Here is a 19,132-nt window from a genome sequence, read left to right as displayed (position 1 = left end):
TGATGTGACATTGGAGAAGGAAAAGAAAGATGCATATAGTTTTAGATCTCTTTGAAGAACTATGCCTACTGCAATACTTCTTTTCTTTGATTGCATTTATTCTTCTGAAGACATCATTTGGAATCTGATTCTGTGTCCATTGTAGAAAAAAATGTTTACAAGCTTCCGTGGAAATTTTGGACAGCCACAAAGATGAGACTGATTTTTTTTTTTCTTTTTTTTCTTTTTTTTTGGTACTGCAAAACTATTCAATTTCTAGTTACCCGTGTAAAGTGCTATGAAATTAATGAGCGCTGCCTGCAAGTGATAAGTACAAAATTTTTAATGAAAACCTAAATCTTAAAATGTCACTGTATCAACCTAATTTTAACAGTACTGTATTCTGTTGTCATTGTGTAATATTATAAGTACTGGTACAGGCAAAAAAAACCCCAACAAACAATATATTTAAAAATCTCAGGAATATTCAAGCACTGGATGAAAACTGAAAATTCTACAGCCTTAACATTTGGGGTTTTTTTTGTTAATTAAGTGAAATATTTACTGCAAGGAGCTGCATTTGTGAAATAGCTAATTTTAGCTCTGTAAAAGTTGAAGGTTTTCTGTTGTAAAAGTGGTTTTGTTACAGTCATAGTTGATATTTTTTCCCAATAAAGTGGAAAAAATCCATTAAATTTAATCTTTAATATTAAAGGTTAAGAGAAATGAGAAAATGTGTTTTGAATCTAAATTATAGCAATTGAAATGAGAAATAAATATGCTTAAAATTAAATTAAGTATGCTTTTAATTAGCATTCATTTTTAAACATTAAAAAGAGCCCGTTGTAAGAAAATTTTTCAGTAGCCATCTGGACTGGACTTATGACAATTGTACAACAGTAGTTTACCTGTACTTTTGGATTGTATTATAAATATATTTTCACTAGGAGGGAACTAAAGATAGTTTAGGTTTTCATAAAAATTTTATAAAACCTTATCAGTCATGCCGTTGTTTCACAGCCAACGGAAAAATCATGTATTCTTCAGTTTACATTGCAGCAGCTAGTGGAGAGGTTGGAAAAAAACCTGTTCCCGCTGTCTTGATGGGAACCACTTCTTTTCTGAAAAGTCATTCAAATACAGATTACCAAAGACAGTACTAGAAAGCCGCTTTACAAAGCTAAAATGGACACATTTTGATATGCTAAGGTACAGCAATTGTTCAAACCTACATCTCATTATAAGCTAGTTATGAAAATTTTGCTTTTATTTGTGGTCAGGTCTCACTCTCCAGGTAATGGCCATCCAATACTGAGCTTTTCCCTGATGGCAAATTAGCTATTATTTTTGCCAAGTTTCATGTGTCTCTATGTACTACATGTGGGGTAACATCACTGATTTGAAACATGTTTGTAGTCATAGGTAGTGTTTTACAGCACATACACTTTATTTTGGGGTATGTTTTGTATAAAATATAACTCATAGATAGTGAACAAAAGACACAAACAGGAATTACTCTTCTTTGATATTTCTGAAATGTTTCTGCTTATACAAGCATGAAATTGAAGCCATTAAAATTTAGAGAGGAAAATGAGTGTGAGCTCACCCTAGGATAGCTGTTCACTTTGTGACTGGATGGCTCACCCCAGAGTAAGAGACTTCACAGTATGTTTTTTCCACCTCTGTTTTTTCATAACGTTACTGAGTTCAGCAGCTATTCCAAAGCAGGCTGCTCTAAGGGTCTCACACACTAGTAGTTCCGTGTCTTGTATGTACATTTTTCATAAAATTTTTATGTGTGTTTATTTATTTAGTATAATTTTACCGAGAAGACTGATTTATGTTCATTGATTCAGAAGAAAAACAAAGTTTCACTTTACATAATATAAATGCTTAGTAATTGTAATCTTTTAGGAACATTTCAATTGCTGCTGTTAGGTTTGTCTTTGGGCAAGCTTTTCTTTGACCTTTCTAATACTTTCGGTACAGAGTTCTAGTTTGACATTTTTGGGGCCCAGGAGTATTCCAGTCAAAGATGACATATTTTCAGTGTAACGTGGAATAATGCATAAATAATTGCTATTACCTATACTACACATTCAGCATTACTCCAGCCATTTCTACTTGCTTTCTTCACCGGAGCTGGAACTGGTACTGTTGTTTCATTACTCATACATCTAGATACTTCGATATGTGTCAATATTGATCGTACAAAAGATGGAAAAAATTCGTATCTTGTTAATAACTATACAATTATGCTTAACTATAGGAAGTACGTGACAAAAGTAAGCATGATGGTTTTTAAATCCCCTTAATTTTATTTTGTTTATGCGTGTTTATCCTTTAGTTATGTATGGAAACAGATTTGACTCCTGTTGTTAAGTCAGATCTCTTAAATGAAGGATGAAAGATGCATGCCTATTGAAATAGATTATGAATAATTCTAGTTTTCAAGTATACAGTTAGGGTCAAATACTCTGTGATACCACAAGATAACTTTGTGAAGAGTAAAGTCAAGGTGCAACCATAATACCTCAAGGTTCATAGTCTGGTCTGCATACTGCTCACAGTATAGACTTTTGAATAAAGCTTGGCTTCTAGCCACACCTGCTTGCTAGCTACTGTACATATATTGAGGCAGGCTACTTGACAGTTTATGTACATCACCATGCCTGTCTGTGAAGGCATGCTAACTTATTTGGAGGTGTGCTTGATTAAAACTTTCTCAGGGAAGACTAAAATGTTGGCATTTTGGAATAGAACATGGAGGTTACAAGTTGCTATTACATACACAGAAAGAGATCAAGGCATAGTTTGGACTGCAGAATCAGTTTTTGAAACCTTTCCAGATTGTATATATGTCTTTTATATAGTTTTTTTTCTGTTGTTAGCTAATTCTTTGTAAAAGAACCTAACCCAAAAATCCAGAGAATTTGAAGAGGTGCCCTCCATCCATCTCAATGGCTTTAATAATGTCCTGCATGATCAAGTACCAATAACTTAAGTCATTTAGCATACACTCTAGCTGCTGTTAAATTCCATCAATTCTAGCTACTTTTTTTATTCCATAAGGGCCTTAGTTTGACAATAGAAGCCTTAGTGCAGCCCTGACTATGGGGCATAACGTGGAAGAACCTCTTATTGATCCCGCAGCCATGACAGAATTTTCTCCTTAGTCAAAATCCTACTGGAAATCGGTGTGTATTCTGTGTCTCTGAGTAGTGGGATCTGTGTAAAACAGGGTACAGGGGAGGGCAGGTATGTGACCTTTTTTACAGAGTGCCACAGCTCCTGGAAGGGAAGCATTCTGTGCTAGCCAAAGAGATGCTTGCTTGCCTTTCAGTTTTCTTTAGGATTCCTCCTTGTTGTGTGATATTTACTCATTGCAATGTTGAGTAGTACACAAAGAACCATAAATAACTAAATCTAAGCTCAGGAGCCATTCCATTTTGACTCTTCAAATACTGAGCAATTTCTAGCTCTTGCAGATAATAATTTTGCCAAAATAATATTGCCTCAGGTAGTATTTCTGTAGTGAGACCAAAGACTTTTTTCAAAATCCTGTATTTAATATTTAAAATTTGCATTTTGTTGAAACTTTTCTAACGGTACAGTCCTTAAGGACAGGTCAGAAGGCTTATAGGCTGTTGAATGTGTGACAAAGAGGCCATAAAGAATCTGGTCAGATGTAGCTAATTAAAGGTAAATGAAGGACAGCTGCTTTTTATGTTTCCAGCACATCTTTGATCTGCTCTACCCCTCAGACCTCTGTGGACAAGGTAGTTAAATACAAACTAGGAGGCCTATTTTAAAGACATTAAAGCCCTCCGGGGCAATCGAGTGACAGTCCAAACAGCCATAAGCTGTTTGCTTTATTCATTAGAGAACTTTAAATGTGTCAAGAAATAGAATAATGTCCATGCTCTTAGATCAGCATTAGCAATGAAGATTACAACAGCTCTGGGACATATGAATGGGCAAACTTCTTATGAAAACAAGTTTATTGAGAAGCATTTTACTATAATGGCAAAGAAAATATAGGTTACACATTTTCATTGCAGGGATATTGATTCAATATGCATTGAAATATCTAAAGGTGTAGTGACACAAACATCATGTAACCCAGTGCTGACCTCAGTGGTCCCTTCAATCATGTTTTAAAAAACTTCCTTTTCAGACACACATGATGGAAAGAATATGTCATATGTGAGTGACATAATAGCACGTAACACTTGCTGAAAAATTTATGGAGAATTTACACAGTATATGGCCTTTCACTTGTGTCTAGAGACTCAGATACTTAAGTTTGTAAATTTCAAGTGTTTATTTTATAAGTCAAAGCTTTAATGTCAATACAACATCAGTAAAGGATGTAGAAAGACCAAAAAAAGGGGAAAAAAATGAGTTAGCTATATAAACAACTCTTTATTGCTAGTCATTTTGTAAAAAGTGACTTTGTCCAGTAATATTTTCAAGTCCAACTCAGTATATTTTTTGAGAATTGTTTGATATCTTAAGGTTTTATTACTATTTTGTAATAGGAATTGTAATGGAAATTAAGGTGAAGCACATTTGTGTAACATTCTAAATGGTAAATTCTGAATATACATGCCATATTGTCTCAATAATATTTAAGAACTTAGAGAAAATATTTCCTTTTTTTTAAGTTGTATGCTGTGTTTTGCTCCATTATCTCTTGTGTCAGTACCTAGATGTTGTATGGTTTGACTGCATAATCAAACTCTCCACGGTATTCAGCCCCACTAGACCAGCTTTCATATTTTAAAATCAAGTAAAGGTGTGAAAAATCTGGAATTTTAAAATGGTCGTGTCGACTGCCTTTTTTACTGTGTCATAAATGCAATTTTCATAATTCTTACCATACAAAGAACATTTTACCACAAGAAGGCTCTATGTGAATAATGCAGTTGGCATTGCTTGCCTATGAAAGTGCCATATGCTATTGGAGTCTGGAAGAACCTTTCTTCCAAAGAGATGTAGATGTAGCAGAAGATCCTCTGTGGACTAGCCACTGATTTTTACTGGGTGATTTGACATTTCCTCTTGGTCTTACTATAGATGTATTTAACTATACATAGTTTAAAACTAACTTGATCCTTCAAATTGTCATAGATTTGTCCAACGGCAGATATTTCTGAAGTCAAGTCATAGACATGAGGTTAATCAAGTTGGTAGGTCTGTGAACCAAGGACTTAACTTTTTCATTTTAAAATAAGCAGCAAATAAAAATATTCAAATTAAACTGTAAGATGGCCCTTGTTTTTGCTTAGCAAACAGTACTCAGAGCATGTAACTGAGCACTGAACACTTTAATTAAAGCACGTTCAAAGATTCAGTGAGCTGTGTTCTAGGCAACAATAAGTATAAAGATGTTGTTATTGCTGGCAGCATGAGCATAACGTACTGATTTGGCTGACAGTGCCAAAAGCATTGTGAAAAGCAAACAATGAATAAATTTGTGCTAAAATTAGAGTAGTTTGCATATGTACTTTAAACCTTGAAGCTAGATATTTTTTACCCAGAGGCAAGAAATATAATGGTAAATTATTACAGAGTTCTGCTAAATAAAAGATAGATAGATATTGTGGATTGAGGACCTGTGATTTTGGCTAGCATGTTCCACTCACATTGAATCCGCATGTATCAGCTTGGCTGTGTGTTAGACTGGGGAAATAAAAAAAAAGCCCATGCTGTGGTAAAACTACTGTGAAATGGAAATACAATAGCTTGATAGGACCATTTATCTTCAATTTAAAGCTCCAATAAAAATAAGTCAAAAAGGCAGCTAAAATATAATAATAATCTTAGAGGATTTAACAATTTATTTTTCCATTTTTTAAAAAACTAGCTGAGACACTGAGACAACTATTAAGACCTTCACAATATGTTCCTTCTTGAAAAATGCTGCATTGCAAATGTTGGTTTATCACCACAATAACTTCTCAGTACTTATATGTGCATGTATTATCATAAGGTGAAATTGGCCCTCCCAAAGGCTATAAAGGTTTCTGTATGTGTGCCCATGTATAATCACAACTTAGGTTTGAGTATCTGGTATTCATGGCATGAGTATTTAAGAGGATCCATACCATTTTCTGTCCTTGTTCACTTACCAATTTTCAAGCTCAGCAAAAATAATGGAATATAATTACTTTTATATTTGCAATAGGACTGAACGTTTACAATCTGGTAATAGTAATGCTTTCTTCAGCTGGGCAGCAAGCAGTAAAATGATGCAGATACTAGGTAAGCTTTGTCAGCACCAAGGGTGAGCAGTCTGAACTATCTGATGCGTTGAGCGTGAGCACATTCCTAGCTAGGTCTGTGGATTGGGACTTGGGAACTGAAGGGGATTTACAGCTGAGCAACAGCCAGTCGAGATGACATGTTCCCTGAAACGCTCCTTCTCAGCTCGTGTCTTCTACACATTTAAAATGTCATTCCCCAGCACTTGGGTAACCTTTGCTTGAAACCTTGAAGATTAAAATGCTAGTTTGCTATACAGTCAAGGAGCCATTATGAATTCAACACAGGCTGAGTTGCTTCCATGGAAAGAACTCCAAGAACACTGACCACTTTCAGCACAAATGCTACAGGCCAAACATCAGAAATTTCCATCTACTGCTGAAGTCCCAGGGTTTTTTGAAATCCAGAAAATCACTGGTCCCAACCCTGCTATTCCTGTTTCCAAACAGCAATGTTACACTTCCAGGTTGCATCTATTAGAACACAGTTACCTAACAAGATGTTGAGCATGACCCACTCCTCCTGTAGGCATGCAAAAGCCTTCTTCTAAAATGCGTTAGGTAACGATGGTAAACCAAAAGCTCCTCCTGGGATTAATTGTGATCAGCTAACACATTTTTAAACACAGACATCCTTGTCCACACCAAGGGAAAAATCATATTCACCATTTTGTTTAATTAACACGTTTTCTAGTATATTTTCTCCGTGTAGACAAGGTCTCTGAGGATGAATGACTCATGAATGCAGCACTGCCATTACAGAGTACTTTTTGGAGTAACTTTCCATTTCTCCACATTTTCTAAGGAAAGCATTGATTTGGCTCATTACCTAACAGGTTAATTAATGTTTGTGAGGAACTCCAGGGTACCATTAGTTAATCCCATACCACATTGCTAAATAGAATCCTGGGCAAGAGTTAAAATAAGTGTCACGTTCTTAAGCGAAGGCTAATATGTAGCTCTTTTCCAGCACAGTCCATGCATACTGCTATATAGTTTTCCTTGGAGCCTACTTGACACATCTTACAATTGGGACAGGCACGATACATGACTGACTCCCCAGGACAGGAGTGGTCCTCAACTGCCACATGTCGCAGTGAGCCCAGCTTTTTGTGGACTTTCTGGGGGAGCTGTGCCCTTACAGAAGAGATAATAGCTTTCAGTGCCTATGAAGATGGAGTGGGGACAGCAGGCTGACAGAAGTTAGACTGTGTAGAATTGACGCAGAGATACTTTTTGCAGGCATTGATTATTTTTCCAATAATGCTGTTGCAATCAGAAAGAGTTTCCATGCTTCATCTTGTCAAATAGAGCGTTTTAGCCAACAGACAAGCAAATCTAAGAGAAATTTGTCATTGTTTTTATTAGGATACAAAGATCAACACAAGATTCTTTCTTTCAGACATATATTCTCAGAAGGAAATGCATAGTACACATAAAATATTTATGATCATTTCTTACATTGTAACTGTATCTATGCAAAAGCCAAAATAAATACCAACTGTTCCAGCTATACAATATACAATGCCTGATGTGTTTATTGCCACATTTTCTATGACCAGTCTCCTTTCTGTTGTGTTTCTCCAGTGATTGTGTTATTCCAGGAAAATGAGTAACACAAGGGGAGGAGGCTGCGTAATGACTTCTATGCTGTAGGAGGTTGTCTGAACTAACGCATGGATCATGCTCTACACGCTCTACATCTCTTCAGTCTGTGTGGGAATCTGTGTTCAGGGTGTACTATGTGGTAAACATGTAGAGGGTGAGCTACTCAGGTCTCAGCGTGTATCACAGACGCTTCACTTTTGAGTTCATAGCTCTGAGAGTCGAAGAAGAGCTGAAGACAAGAACTGGTCTCCTAAGGAGGACCAAAGGTATAATGATTCTTTTTTTCATCTGTGCTATTTAGCAAGTACTGTTAGCTAGATTTCATTCTTTTTCTCCCTATTCAGTGAATAGAGGAAGTATGGAAACACCTGGGGAGATGAGGACAGCTACAATCCTGTGCTGCTGAAATCTCAGAATTTCACTTTTTGCCACGTGGATAATTAGAGCACATTTTCAACAGAGTCATATTATTCTCAGGCCGTGTTGTATGATTATTGATACAAGATTTGCGTGTGTGATGGAAAAGAGGAACAAAGAGCAAAGGAACTCAAAATACCCACTAGTCACCAAAATGCTTTCATTGAAGAGATGTATGTGAAGACTGCCAGTTTGAAATTTTAAGTGTGAATCTTGTATAGGGAAATGTAATGTAATCTGTAGTGGGAAACCATTTAAAAACAAAAGAGATTAGTTGGAAAAGGGAGAATGCTCTACTGAGGAGGGTCAGTTTGGGGTTCAGTATTTTCTGTCATTTTATTCCCTCCACGGGCTCAGTTACTGAGCTGGATATTTTACTTAATAGAATTCTGGAGTCCCTTCTCGGTTGTTGATATTCCACTTGTGAACGCTCAAAGGATGTAAATGATGACAGCTGGTTATTTCTTCAACACAGAGATTTTGATTATGTCTTGTTTTATGGTTAGTATCCAGTTTTCACAAGGAATGTTCTTCCACCCAGAAGACAACAAATGTTGGACTGACCTAGTAATTGTTCTTTCCTATATTTCCTTTGGGCTCTTGTTCAGCTAGTTGGATCCGAGTTGCTTTAAACATAATTAGGCCATCATAAATCACTCTGGGTTAGTTCACATGTGACATCACCAGGGAGACCCAATGGGACGATTAGAATATGGTTTTGGACAATCTGTAGCTATGTTAACTACTTTATATCATGAAAGTAAAGTTTGTAAACAGTAGTCTTTAGTGTGACAAGTTAGAATATATTGCACCCTGATAGAGCTGTTCAGCAAATTAGATTTTCATAGTGCTAATTGAATTCGTCACAAAGCTGATGAACATTGGCTAAAGAAAGAGCAATATATTTTATTTTATTGAGCACAGCTCAGAGTGCTTGTAATTTAGGAGGGCCACCACACTTTCTGGGCAGGCTATCAAGTAGGATGTTGTAATGATCTGCATGACTACTATAGTAGATGGGAAAACGTAGTTTGTGTTTGTAGCTGTTCAATTCATGTCTTGCACAGTGTGCGCTCCTTTGGTGCTCTTCAGAGAGCTGTGTCATAATCCCAGCATCTTTTGAAGAGTTCTGTCTGGTGAAGACAAGTAACTGTACACCATTTAAAACCTAGTGCATAATTAAATGATGAGACAAAGGAAAGACTTAAGAAAGGCAGATAACCAATAGAATCCTGAAGTTATCAAAACAGAGCTCTTGCCAAGGACCTTGGAATTCATCTGATTCAGTTGCTGGAAAAATGCCTGAATTAAAAATTATCCTATGAAGACCAAGAAAATAGAGCCAAATTCTGGCACTGTACGTTTTTCCTCCCAAAATGGACATTAATGCTGCAAAAACAGAAGAGAGTGAACAACCCCTGGCCCCATGCTTGGCCCCCTACTGTAGGTTCTATCTGCCAAAACAAGATGGAATAGGAGATCAAAACCAAGGGGGGAAGCTGGAAAAGGAGGGTGATTGGAAAGGAAAAACTCACAGGCTATGCCCCCTGCTAGCACCGAAACACTCAACTGCCGCTCCACTTGCAAAGCACCTGTTGGCAGCTGTTGTAGTAGGTTATAGGTTTTGGGACAGAATCGGGATAGGAAACTTATACTCTATGTTCCCTTGTGTGACAAGTGATTCGGCCTTATTTTGGTAAAATCAAAGTAATTCCTGGGCAATCATTACAGCAATAAATATACCTGCTCAGTAATAACAATGACAGCTTTTGCTTTCTAGAAAAAATATAACAAATATTAAATTGCATGATTTTTAATGACTCCTTACTATTGATATTAATAGTCTTTGGCTAATATCACCTATATTGTCTTCCTTTTACCCAGAACTGAAAAACCAAACAATGTTACATGGAGTGGAATGAAAATACAACAAAAAATGATCATAAATATTAACTGATGCTGTCATTCAAACACAGTGACAGGAAGCTAGGTGTAAGGGGTTGTCTGGCCAGTTTTATGTTTTGCAAGCTTTATACATTACAGTGGAATCATAGAAAAGTGGGATAATTGCACATGTTAAATTAGAACTCTCAGCAAGTAGTTTATATCAAGAATTCAGTTTAAAAATTTTAATAGCCTCACAAACTTTCATGTAAACCCCTGTTCAAATACATTTAGTTGAGAATTTTAGCATTACAGTTTACGCCCTCCTTCTGTTACTAACTCGAAAAATTACTTGTGTTTCTGTACAAAAACTTTTGCAGCCCTTTGTTGTTATATATAGAGAGATTATTCTTCCTTAAGAGAAATATATAGTAAATATTAACAATATATATATTTGATGTGTAAAGCATATCAAGCAGAAAATAAATGGTTATATATAAATATAGGTATTTATTATAGGCTGAGTTAAAAACTATTGCTTTTATTGGCTAACTGTCCTTTGACTGTGATGAGAATCTTCCCTCTGCTAATGCTTTGCATCAGTGTAAAAGGCTTACTTGTCTAGGTACATGTATTACTCAGAAAGTTTGGATACAGTTGAAAGTAGATAATGTTTTAGAATTTAATCCTTTCTTACATAAACTTAAAAATCCCCACGGTTTTCCTATTCTACTTGAAACACTAAGCTTATTAGTTCTAAAATAATTGAAATTTGAAACTTTAAGCCTTCCTTAGATTTATGTTCAGTAACAAAAAAGAGAACTTGTTTCTGAAGCTGCAGTGTACGAGCTACCCAGCAGAGCTTGGTTCTTTCACAAAGTCCACCAAAAGTCTTTCTCCATCCAATCTGCCAAAGAATAGGGTCAAAATGCAAATTCCATTACTTCAATAGTTTGTGTTGAACAGTTCAAAATGAGATTTTCAATTTATGTTCAGGTTGTTGCTTTGTTTTGCTTAAAAAGAAAAAGTAGTTGAGTAGCCTAGCATGTAGTAAATTGTCTTATATATTAGAGACTGTTAGCTTTAGTGACACCTGAGCCCAGCCGTATTCTGTGCCATTAAAATAAGAGGACAGGATCTGGACCTTAAGACAGTGATAATCTGAACAAAGAGAGTATCTAGCAGGACATAAGCATGTGCTTAATTTTAGTGGGACTGTATTGTATGCATAAAGGAAGGAATTTGCAAGTGTTGTTAACTTGATAAGAATGCTTTCCTGGATCAAAATTTATGGAAGTTTAGCTGTGAATGACCAAAAGATGCATCCTGTATTACAAAAGGTTTCTAAATATTTTTACTATAATAATAAATTAAATAGATGCATTCAAACATTGTAGTAAGTATAGTCTTCACAAACTGTTGTAGCATTAAATTTATTACTCTGAAAAAAAAAGAACTGTGGATGCTTAAGAGTTTTAATAAAGCAGGGCACAGATACTTCAAAAGCATGATAATCTAGTATCGTGGACATATGGATACGTGTTTTCTCGGCATTAAAACTCTTTTAAGATTTGTATAGCTGTTTATTTATCTCTGCACATTGACAGATCTCAAAAATCCACTTTTACTATGGTCCTCATAATACATCTTTTTATTATATGTTTGCTGTTTGGAATGAGGGTGATATACGAAATGGACAGAGGATTAGACAAGCCTAGAAAATGTAAGCAAATATAGAGAAGATCTGAAAGTTCTCCTCGGCAATGTATGCTGGGGAGCATGGTCAAAATGTGGGTGGTAAACTTCTGGACTTTTCATGAGGTGTCAGGTGGAATAAAGTAACAGAACCATCTTTGAAGCTGGTGGTGGCAGGTGCATTCGGGATCTTCCAGGTCTCTTTTTTTTCTTGGCATTCCCCTCTTGCTCTTCACACCCTCCATTCTTGGACATGGAAAGTCCCCAGCATGTGAATTGAAGTGCTCATGATGGGTGGTGGAGCAGGAGGGGGAAAACCCCTGGCTGTGCATCAGCACAGAGCAGGACAGGATGACCCCCTAGTAAGGCTGCAGCTCAGGAGCCAGCTTAGGAACCAGCTGTCATCTTAGCATCAAGGCCGGCTGAGCCCCCAGCTGTCATGCAGTGTCCTTGGGGATTAGTCTTACAAGACAAAGAAGCCAGTGCCAACCTGAACTCCCTTCCTTCACTAGTTTCAGCAAGACTTAATGTGTTCATTTATGATGCCAGTCAAATGTTCCTGCTGTTATTAAGTCAGAAAACTGAGGAAAAAATATGGGTAAGCTGATCACGTAGCTTAAGTCTTCACTTGCCCCTCTATAATGAACAACTAGCACCATTTACCGTCTAAAATCCCAATATACCATAGAAGAGTGTGTTTAGCATACGAGGTATATATATACTCTATCATCAATGATATGTTTAGATTTTTACTTTACTTTTCAAACTTCAGAAACTGTTGGAATCAATGAAAATTAAACTACTATTTGTACAAGTGTTTATTAGGCCTTTTTTTATTATTTTATAGGTCTTGTAGAAATTTGCCTGATGCATCCCCTTGATGTAGTGAAAACAAGGTAAGATTCTGCTTGAACAGGTTTTGTTGACACTGGAAGATATCCAAATTAGGAGCTGTCAGAAAATTAAATGCTAAAACTTCTCTAAGTAAGATAACTTGTGCCTTTAATGACATTTATATTTACTTACCTGTATCTACAGCATTTGACAGATGGAATTTGAATAGCATGACACGTTTCTAATTAGAGGTCATCTAAAGGTGTTAAATCTGTTTTATGACATGTTTTTTTAATGTTGTAACAAAACCCTATAACATGAAGAGGGCTATAGTTACATTCACTTACTATATGTATCATCTGCAGCAATGCTTTTATGTGTAATTGGGAAATACCATGTTGCCTCCAAAATAATTTTCACAGATTTTTGAGACCTAATAAAAATAATAAAGTGTTCCATATTCTGTCTCTAAGCTAAGTAACTTCATGCTTTTTTGTTTGTTTGTTTTGATCTTTTTATCTGTCCCTATTTTCTTTCTGAATGTTTGTGCTTATGTGAGCATAAATGGTTAAGTGACCTGGAAAATTTGGTCAAATGACAGTTTTTTAAGTGCTGATTATTGCCATGGAAAAAGAATTGTGTTTCTAGTTTCTTGGATGTCTTTTTGCTGTTCTATGCTTATTAGTTTTCATATCAATTCATAAGTGAGTGTTACCACACATGAAAAGCAAACCAGAATGCAGAAGTGTGAAATAAAGAGAAAACTTTTCCCGCCGTGTGTTATGGGCAATGCCAATAATTACCATATACTGCTCCTAGAGCTCCTTCTAGGTTTCAGTCACGTAGACAGAAAAGCTTCACTAGGAGATGAATCAACCCAAAACAAATTATGAGGACAGCTGTGGATCTCAGAAATACGCTTGAAGGAGTCAATGATGACTTGAGATTCTAGTTCCAGTTAGCCAATATGTGAGCTCATTGTGGATTTATTTGCAGCTTCTGTTTAAATCACATTCTAGGTTTTGCCTAAGACTTTGAGATACACTTTTCTGCAGCTTGCAAGCTTGCATTTTGCAGAAGGAGGCCATCTCTTTGTGGTCCATGTCCAACACCAGAGGATGCTAATGCAGGCTCCATCCACGTTAACTGCTGCTGAGGTGCTGTAGGTACTCCTCAGGGCTTGGAGTTGGCTCAGGCAATTCTTCTGTATGCCTTCATAGTATGGAATATGTTGATTCATATAGAGACAATAAACCTGGTAGTGTCAAGGGTCCTCTCTGCCCCTCCAAGTACCACTGAGACCTTGCTATTAAAACAAGATTTGCGTAAAAAGATTGACATTAAAGACTCAGAAACAACAGGGTACAAGCAAAACAAATACAAGACCAATTTTAAAAGAAAAAAAAAAGTGTCTTGCTCTGCTGTCACGTGGTCCTGATGAGATGTGCTTTAGTGACTTAATTTTGGCAGGTTGTGCTATAATTCACTTATAGCTCTCAAGCTTTTGGTTTTACCTCTTCCTGTTTTCCTCTTTGTACTAAACCAGGAGACATGTTCTTCTGTAGTATAAATGTATAAATCAGTGATTTACTTCTCATGTCTTTGGTGCCTTTGAGGTTGTCATCCTGCACATCCTTATGCTTCCAGTCTTGGTTGAAAGAACTTAATACATATCCTCAGAGTCATTCATGATTTAGGACATGCCACATATCATATATCATAAAAAGCATTAATTGCACATCTGTTCTGATAAACTGGCAATCAACAGATGTACTTCCAGCTTTCTGACAGAAACCACACATACAGTGGACTACAAGGATAGATTTCACCATTTCTATTCCAGATTTTACTGGTTTTGTATACTTTTAGTACTGAAAATGTTAATCAGATCCAAGATCCAGAAACAGAAAGCATTAGAGTGTACAGGGATGTTTCTGAAGCTTTATCAATTTTTTAAAAAGTATAATAAAAATTAGGAACTCTTTAAATGTGAAATCTGCGTCCATAAACAGTGGAATTAAAGAAAGCAGGGGAAAAAAAGAGAACAGAAGGTGTGCAGAAAAATCACATTATGGATCATGGTGAAACCAAGGGGCTGAATCAAGTAAAAAAGCCATTAAGCAAATTTCTTCATTTGAAGAAACTTCAAGTGAAGTTTACTTAACTCTTCCACCGAGTTAGCTGCAGCTTTGCAGAAGTAGGCAGCACCCGAGTGATAGGTTTATATGTTTTGTTGATGCAGATGTATTCAGAGATATTACACAGATTTTGCAGTACTTTTCTGCTGGTCTTAGCAGATGTTAGCACTTCAAAATATATACATTTTGAAAGCCAGTGACAAAACCAAGAATAGAATATCCTTTGATCTCATCTGTCATTCCATTCCCTCTTCCTAACATCATGCCACTTCCTTTCGTTTTGTAATGGACCAAATTTACTATAGCAGATTAATTCTTTAACAGCCTTGGAGAAGTTCAAATGAAACATTGTTTTTAATTCTGAACTTTAGTTTTAGAACGTTTTCTAATACATTTTCCTTTCCTTCATTCCTTTCTTGCAGTGCACTTACTCTTTTTCAACATGGTATTGATAAGCTGTCATTTCCTAATCACTTCCAGCTATTACAGTTTTGATGATTTCTTCAGTTTTGTTTTTTTTCCTTAAGGTTAGGTGAAAGGATGTCTAAAAGCACCATTTGTTGCTTAATTTTTATGGTGTTTTGAGTTTCCTGGGGTTTTTTTATAAAGTTTTTTTTTTGGTGGACAGATTCCCATCCATGGCCTTTTCATATTAGTGGAATCTTACTGATCTAAGTTAGCATTCTGAAGGAGTTTAGGGAAGATGCCAAAGGCTCACATCTAGTGAACTGGTGGCTTAGCATCATTGCTTCGTTGATATTTTTTTGTGTGTGTATGTTTTTAATAAAAAATTGGAGAAAATAAAGTCCCTGTCAGAGATTGTTTTGAAACCCTGGAAAATGGCTTGGCTCTTTTGTGACAATATTTTGCAATAACTTTTCTGTGTTTAGTAATTTTCTATTATTCTATAATAACAATGCTAGACTTGTTTATCTCCTCACATCAAGGGAGGAATAAGATATGCATATAAATACATGTTTATAATCAATAGACAAGCCAAATGCTTAATGGACTGGGTTTTGCTAAATGGGCATTTGAAAATCATTTTATTTTGTTATCTATGTGAACACCAAAGCTCATTGCTTTAAGGCATTTATATGAGAGCTAACTAGATGGAGGCAAATATGATCCATTGTTTTAGCTCTATGAAATCCACTTATTCTTTGAAATAAAGCTTTTTTCTCAATTACAAGATATATTGGTGCAGTTTCTGCTGAGACACTATTAAAAAACTGTGTGAAACTTTTAATGTCTCAGTATAACAGAGACTCTGATAGATGTTTTAGTTATCGGTTACCCTTATGATGGATTTAGCCATCTATAGACTAAATAAAGCACTGAATCTCTGTTCTTGTTGTCCTGAATTCAGTTTTCACAGAATTCAGTAAGGATTTATGTGTGTGCCTATATATGAGCAGGGAGAGACGTAGCAATTAAGAGCTTTCTGGTACAGATACAGTTAAGGCATGGGTCTACTTTTTACTTAAAATACCTAGATGATCTTTCTTCGCTGGAAAGTGAGGAGAAAATTGTCCTGCTCTGGATAAACAATTATTTTTGCTTATTTTGGACCCTTTTTTTGGATTTTAAATGTAATGCAGGCTCTAGTGTAATTTTCACACATCAGACTTACCAAAGGATGACAAAAGGGTATGCTAAATTATGATACATAGGACAAGACATTGTCGTATATATTACTTTAAAATTAAAAAGTAGTAAAGTGCTTTTCCAGCTAGAGTTTGTCCTTTGTGTCCTAGTGTCATATGTTTTGACTTAAGCAAACTTAAAAAATTCAGAACTTAATAACATTTTATTGTTGGAAAATTAATACTTGTGCAATGGCTTAGAGGTGTAGTTGGAGAGTGAAAGGAAGAGAATTACAGGGAGTTGTCTGAAATCAAGAGAAAGCTAATGTTGTTTGAGGCATCAGTCAAGCAAGCCTGACTGATAACCAGAGGATGTTACTGTGGTCCGTCTGATGGCTCCAGGTTATGCTCTCATGTAGTCTTATAGCCTTGAACAGCTTGAATTTTCAGAAAAAAACAACTTTTTTTTTTTTTTTTTTTTTTTTTTTTTTTTTTTTTTTTTTTTTTAATTTCCCTACTCCTGCATTGCTGACATTAAACTGACATTTTCAGGAGCTTGTTAACTTCCAAACTACATGTGCTAACATATATTTTTCCTTGCTATTACATTTTAACACCTAAAAAAATGTCTGCAATCAAAAGTGATATTGCAAAATTAGAACTATGATTCAAAATAAAATTTTGGCTAATATTTCCTCAGGTTTATAAGCTGATTACCTTTACATGTGCTTTCTCTTTTTCATTGATTACCATCAATTTTTATACAGCTGAATTTTAATGACTCCACTGCTCTTAACAAATTTCAAAGTTGCCTGTGCAAGTATTCATATGAACTGTGAAGCATATCAAAGTAGAAATAGTCATTTTGGATGTGACTTGGTATTGTGTAGTTAGGAAATGGAAACCATACTTTGAAACTTCTTTAACAGTTATCTACATGACAGAAGTTAATAGAAGACACATACAAAGAAGTGTACGATTAAGTGCTTTCAAATAATAGAGGAAAAAACAACAAGACATCACCAGAAACTTTCAAATACACAACACATCTGAAAATATTTGTGCCTGAAAGTCCTGTGAACAAGAAAAATATTATGCGGATACAATGAATCATTTACTTACCTCTTTCATTTTGGCAGTAGTTTGACATCACTATACATTTTGAGACAAATATTTGAAAAAAAGATGGTTTCTCTCATGTCAGACTAATACAAAATTGTGCTCCAGACTTCAGTGAAGATAGATTAGTTCATACTACTTGAGGATTTTCACTTGTATTCAATGCATTCAAAGAGTTCTAAATGTTATTGTAGACCGACTACCACTTAAAGGACTTGGAGAAAGTCCAGTTTATTAATAAATTAAACAAAGTTTAATTAAGTTAAGAGTTTCCTAACAAGTTAAACTTATTTCCAACAGGCAGTGTTTTAGTACTTCTTTGGTTAATTCAAATAATGATAGTTCCATCTGATTTTAAATTTTTTTGCTCTTTATTTAAACAATCTTTTCTAATTTCAGACATAATTGTGTCTTCATAATAAGCCTCACATTGGGATGGGTGTGCGATTTGGAAAGCAATGCCTAAGAGGGACCCAGGAGGCATTCTTTCAAAAGCATTTACGTCAATTTATGAGAGGGATAAGTTAACAAGTATAGCTTGTTTTCCTGATCAACCTATTTGACTTCCATGGTGTTTCTTAAAGCTGTTTCTCACCTTTGGCAGAATCTGGGGAAGGTGCAGTCCATGTTCCTTCTACTTTAACACTTTACACCGTTCAGCATTGGATTAGAATCTTCATGTAAACTGACTTTACATCTTATGTGTGATCCATAATATCAGCATTAAAAAAATGAGGCAAATAATCCACCCTAGAAACTTTGGAGAAAGTTTTCTAGTCATCATAGAGATTTTATGGTTTGCCACTCTTTCTGCAAAAATCTAGACCAACATCATGGATCTAAAGCCCTGAATTTAGAAAATAATTTGGGATCTAAGTCCAAATTTGGACTCTGCGTTACAGACCCATTTCTAGTCAGCAGTTGTTCTGCTGATTTGTATGCGTGTTTATCCATTTTGTTCCTTTGTTCCAATTCTGTCATTTTGGTCTTATTAAAAAAGTTCAGCTTACTACATGTGTTTCCGATCTCATTCCATCTGTTGTTTTGCAAGAGCTACTTCCTTTATATCATTAATTCCTCTTTGATTTCTGGTCTTTTTTGTTTGAGTGAGCAGTAGTGGAATCTGTTTCTGAAAAATGTTGGTTTAAGGAAGAGTTCATTGTCCTTATACAATGGTGCCATTTCCAAATGACCATAGCTCACTTAGTTCGCATCAGGCTGTGTTAAGCTCACATTACTTGATGCAAATTGCTCTAGTTAGATTCAGAACAGTTTTAAGCAGAAAACAGTCTTCCTGTCCTGGGAAAATTATCAGGATAGCAAACAATTCTGTACTGGAATGAACAGTTGAACTCTCAGAAGACTGTTAGAAAAACAGTGAGTTTTGGCCATGAAACTCTTCATTTAATTAATTCTGAATTTTGGAAGTTTTCACTTCCATTTATTTTTATCTTTGTTTTCAACTACTTACACATGATTTTGAACTAGGGAAACAGAAGTTTTGGTTTGAAAATGTAAAGAACAACATCCATTGTCATCTAGAAAAAGTGTATAAAAATGTATTGAAACTGATCACTTCCTGACAAATGTTTTTTTCATTTTGAGG

The 19,132-nt window shown here is 35.6% G+C and overlaps 1 protein-coding gene across 1 annotated transcript in view; it reads left to right on the top strand.

Annotated features, from left to right (window-relative positions):
• Window positions 1-19,132, top strand: part of SLC25A21 (solute carrier family 25 member 21) — a 255,369-nt gene that overhangs the window by 129,583 nt on the left and 106,654 nt on the right. The window contains exon 2 of the mRNA XM_040599989.1: window positions 12,697-12,745. Within this exon, the coding sequence (XP_040455923.1) occupies window positions 12,697-12,745 (49 nt within the window). The remainder of the gene's footprint in view (window positions 1-12,696; window positions 12,746-19,132) is intronic.

Source organism: Falco naumanni, chromosome 7, assembly GCF_017639655.2.
Source record: "Falco naumanni isolate bFalNau1 chromosome 7, bFalNau1.pat, whole genome shotgun sequence".
Classification (NCBI taxonomy): domain Eukaryota; kingdom Metazoa; phylum Chordata; class Aves; order Falconiformes; family Falconidae; genus Falco; species Falco naumanni.
The sequence above is the reverse complement of the archived record's forward strand: the minus strand, read 5'-3'. Positions and strand labels throughout refer to the sequence as shown.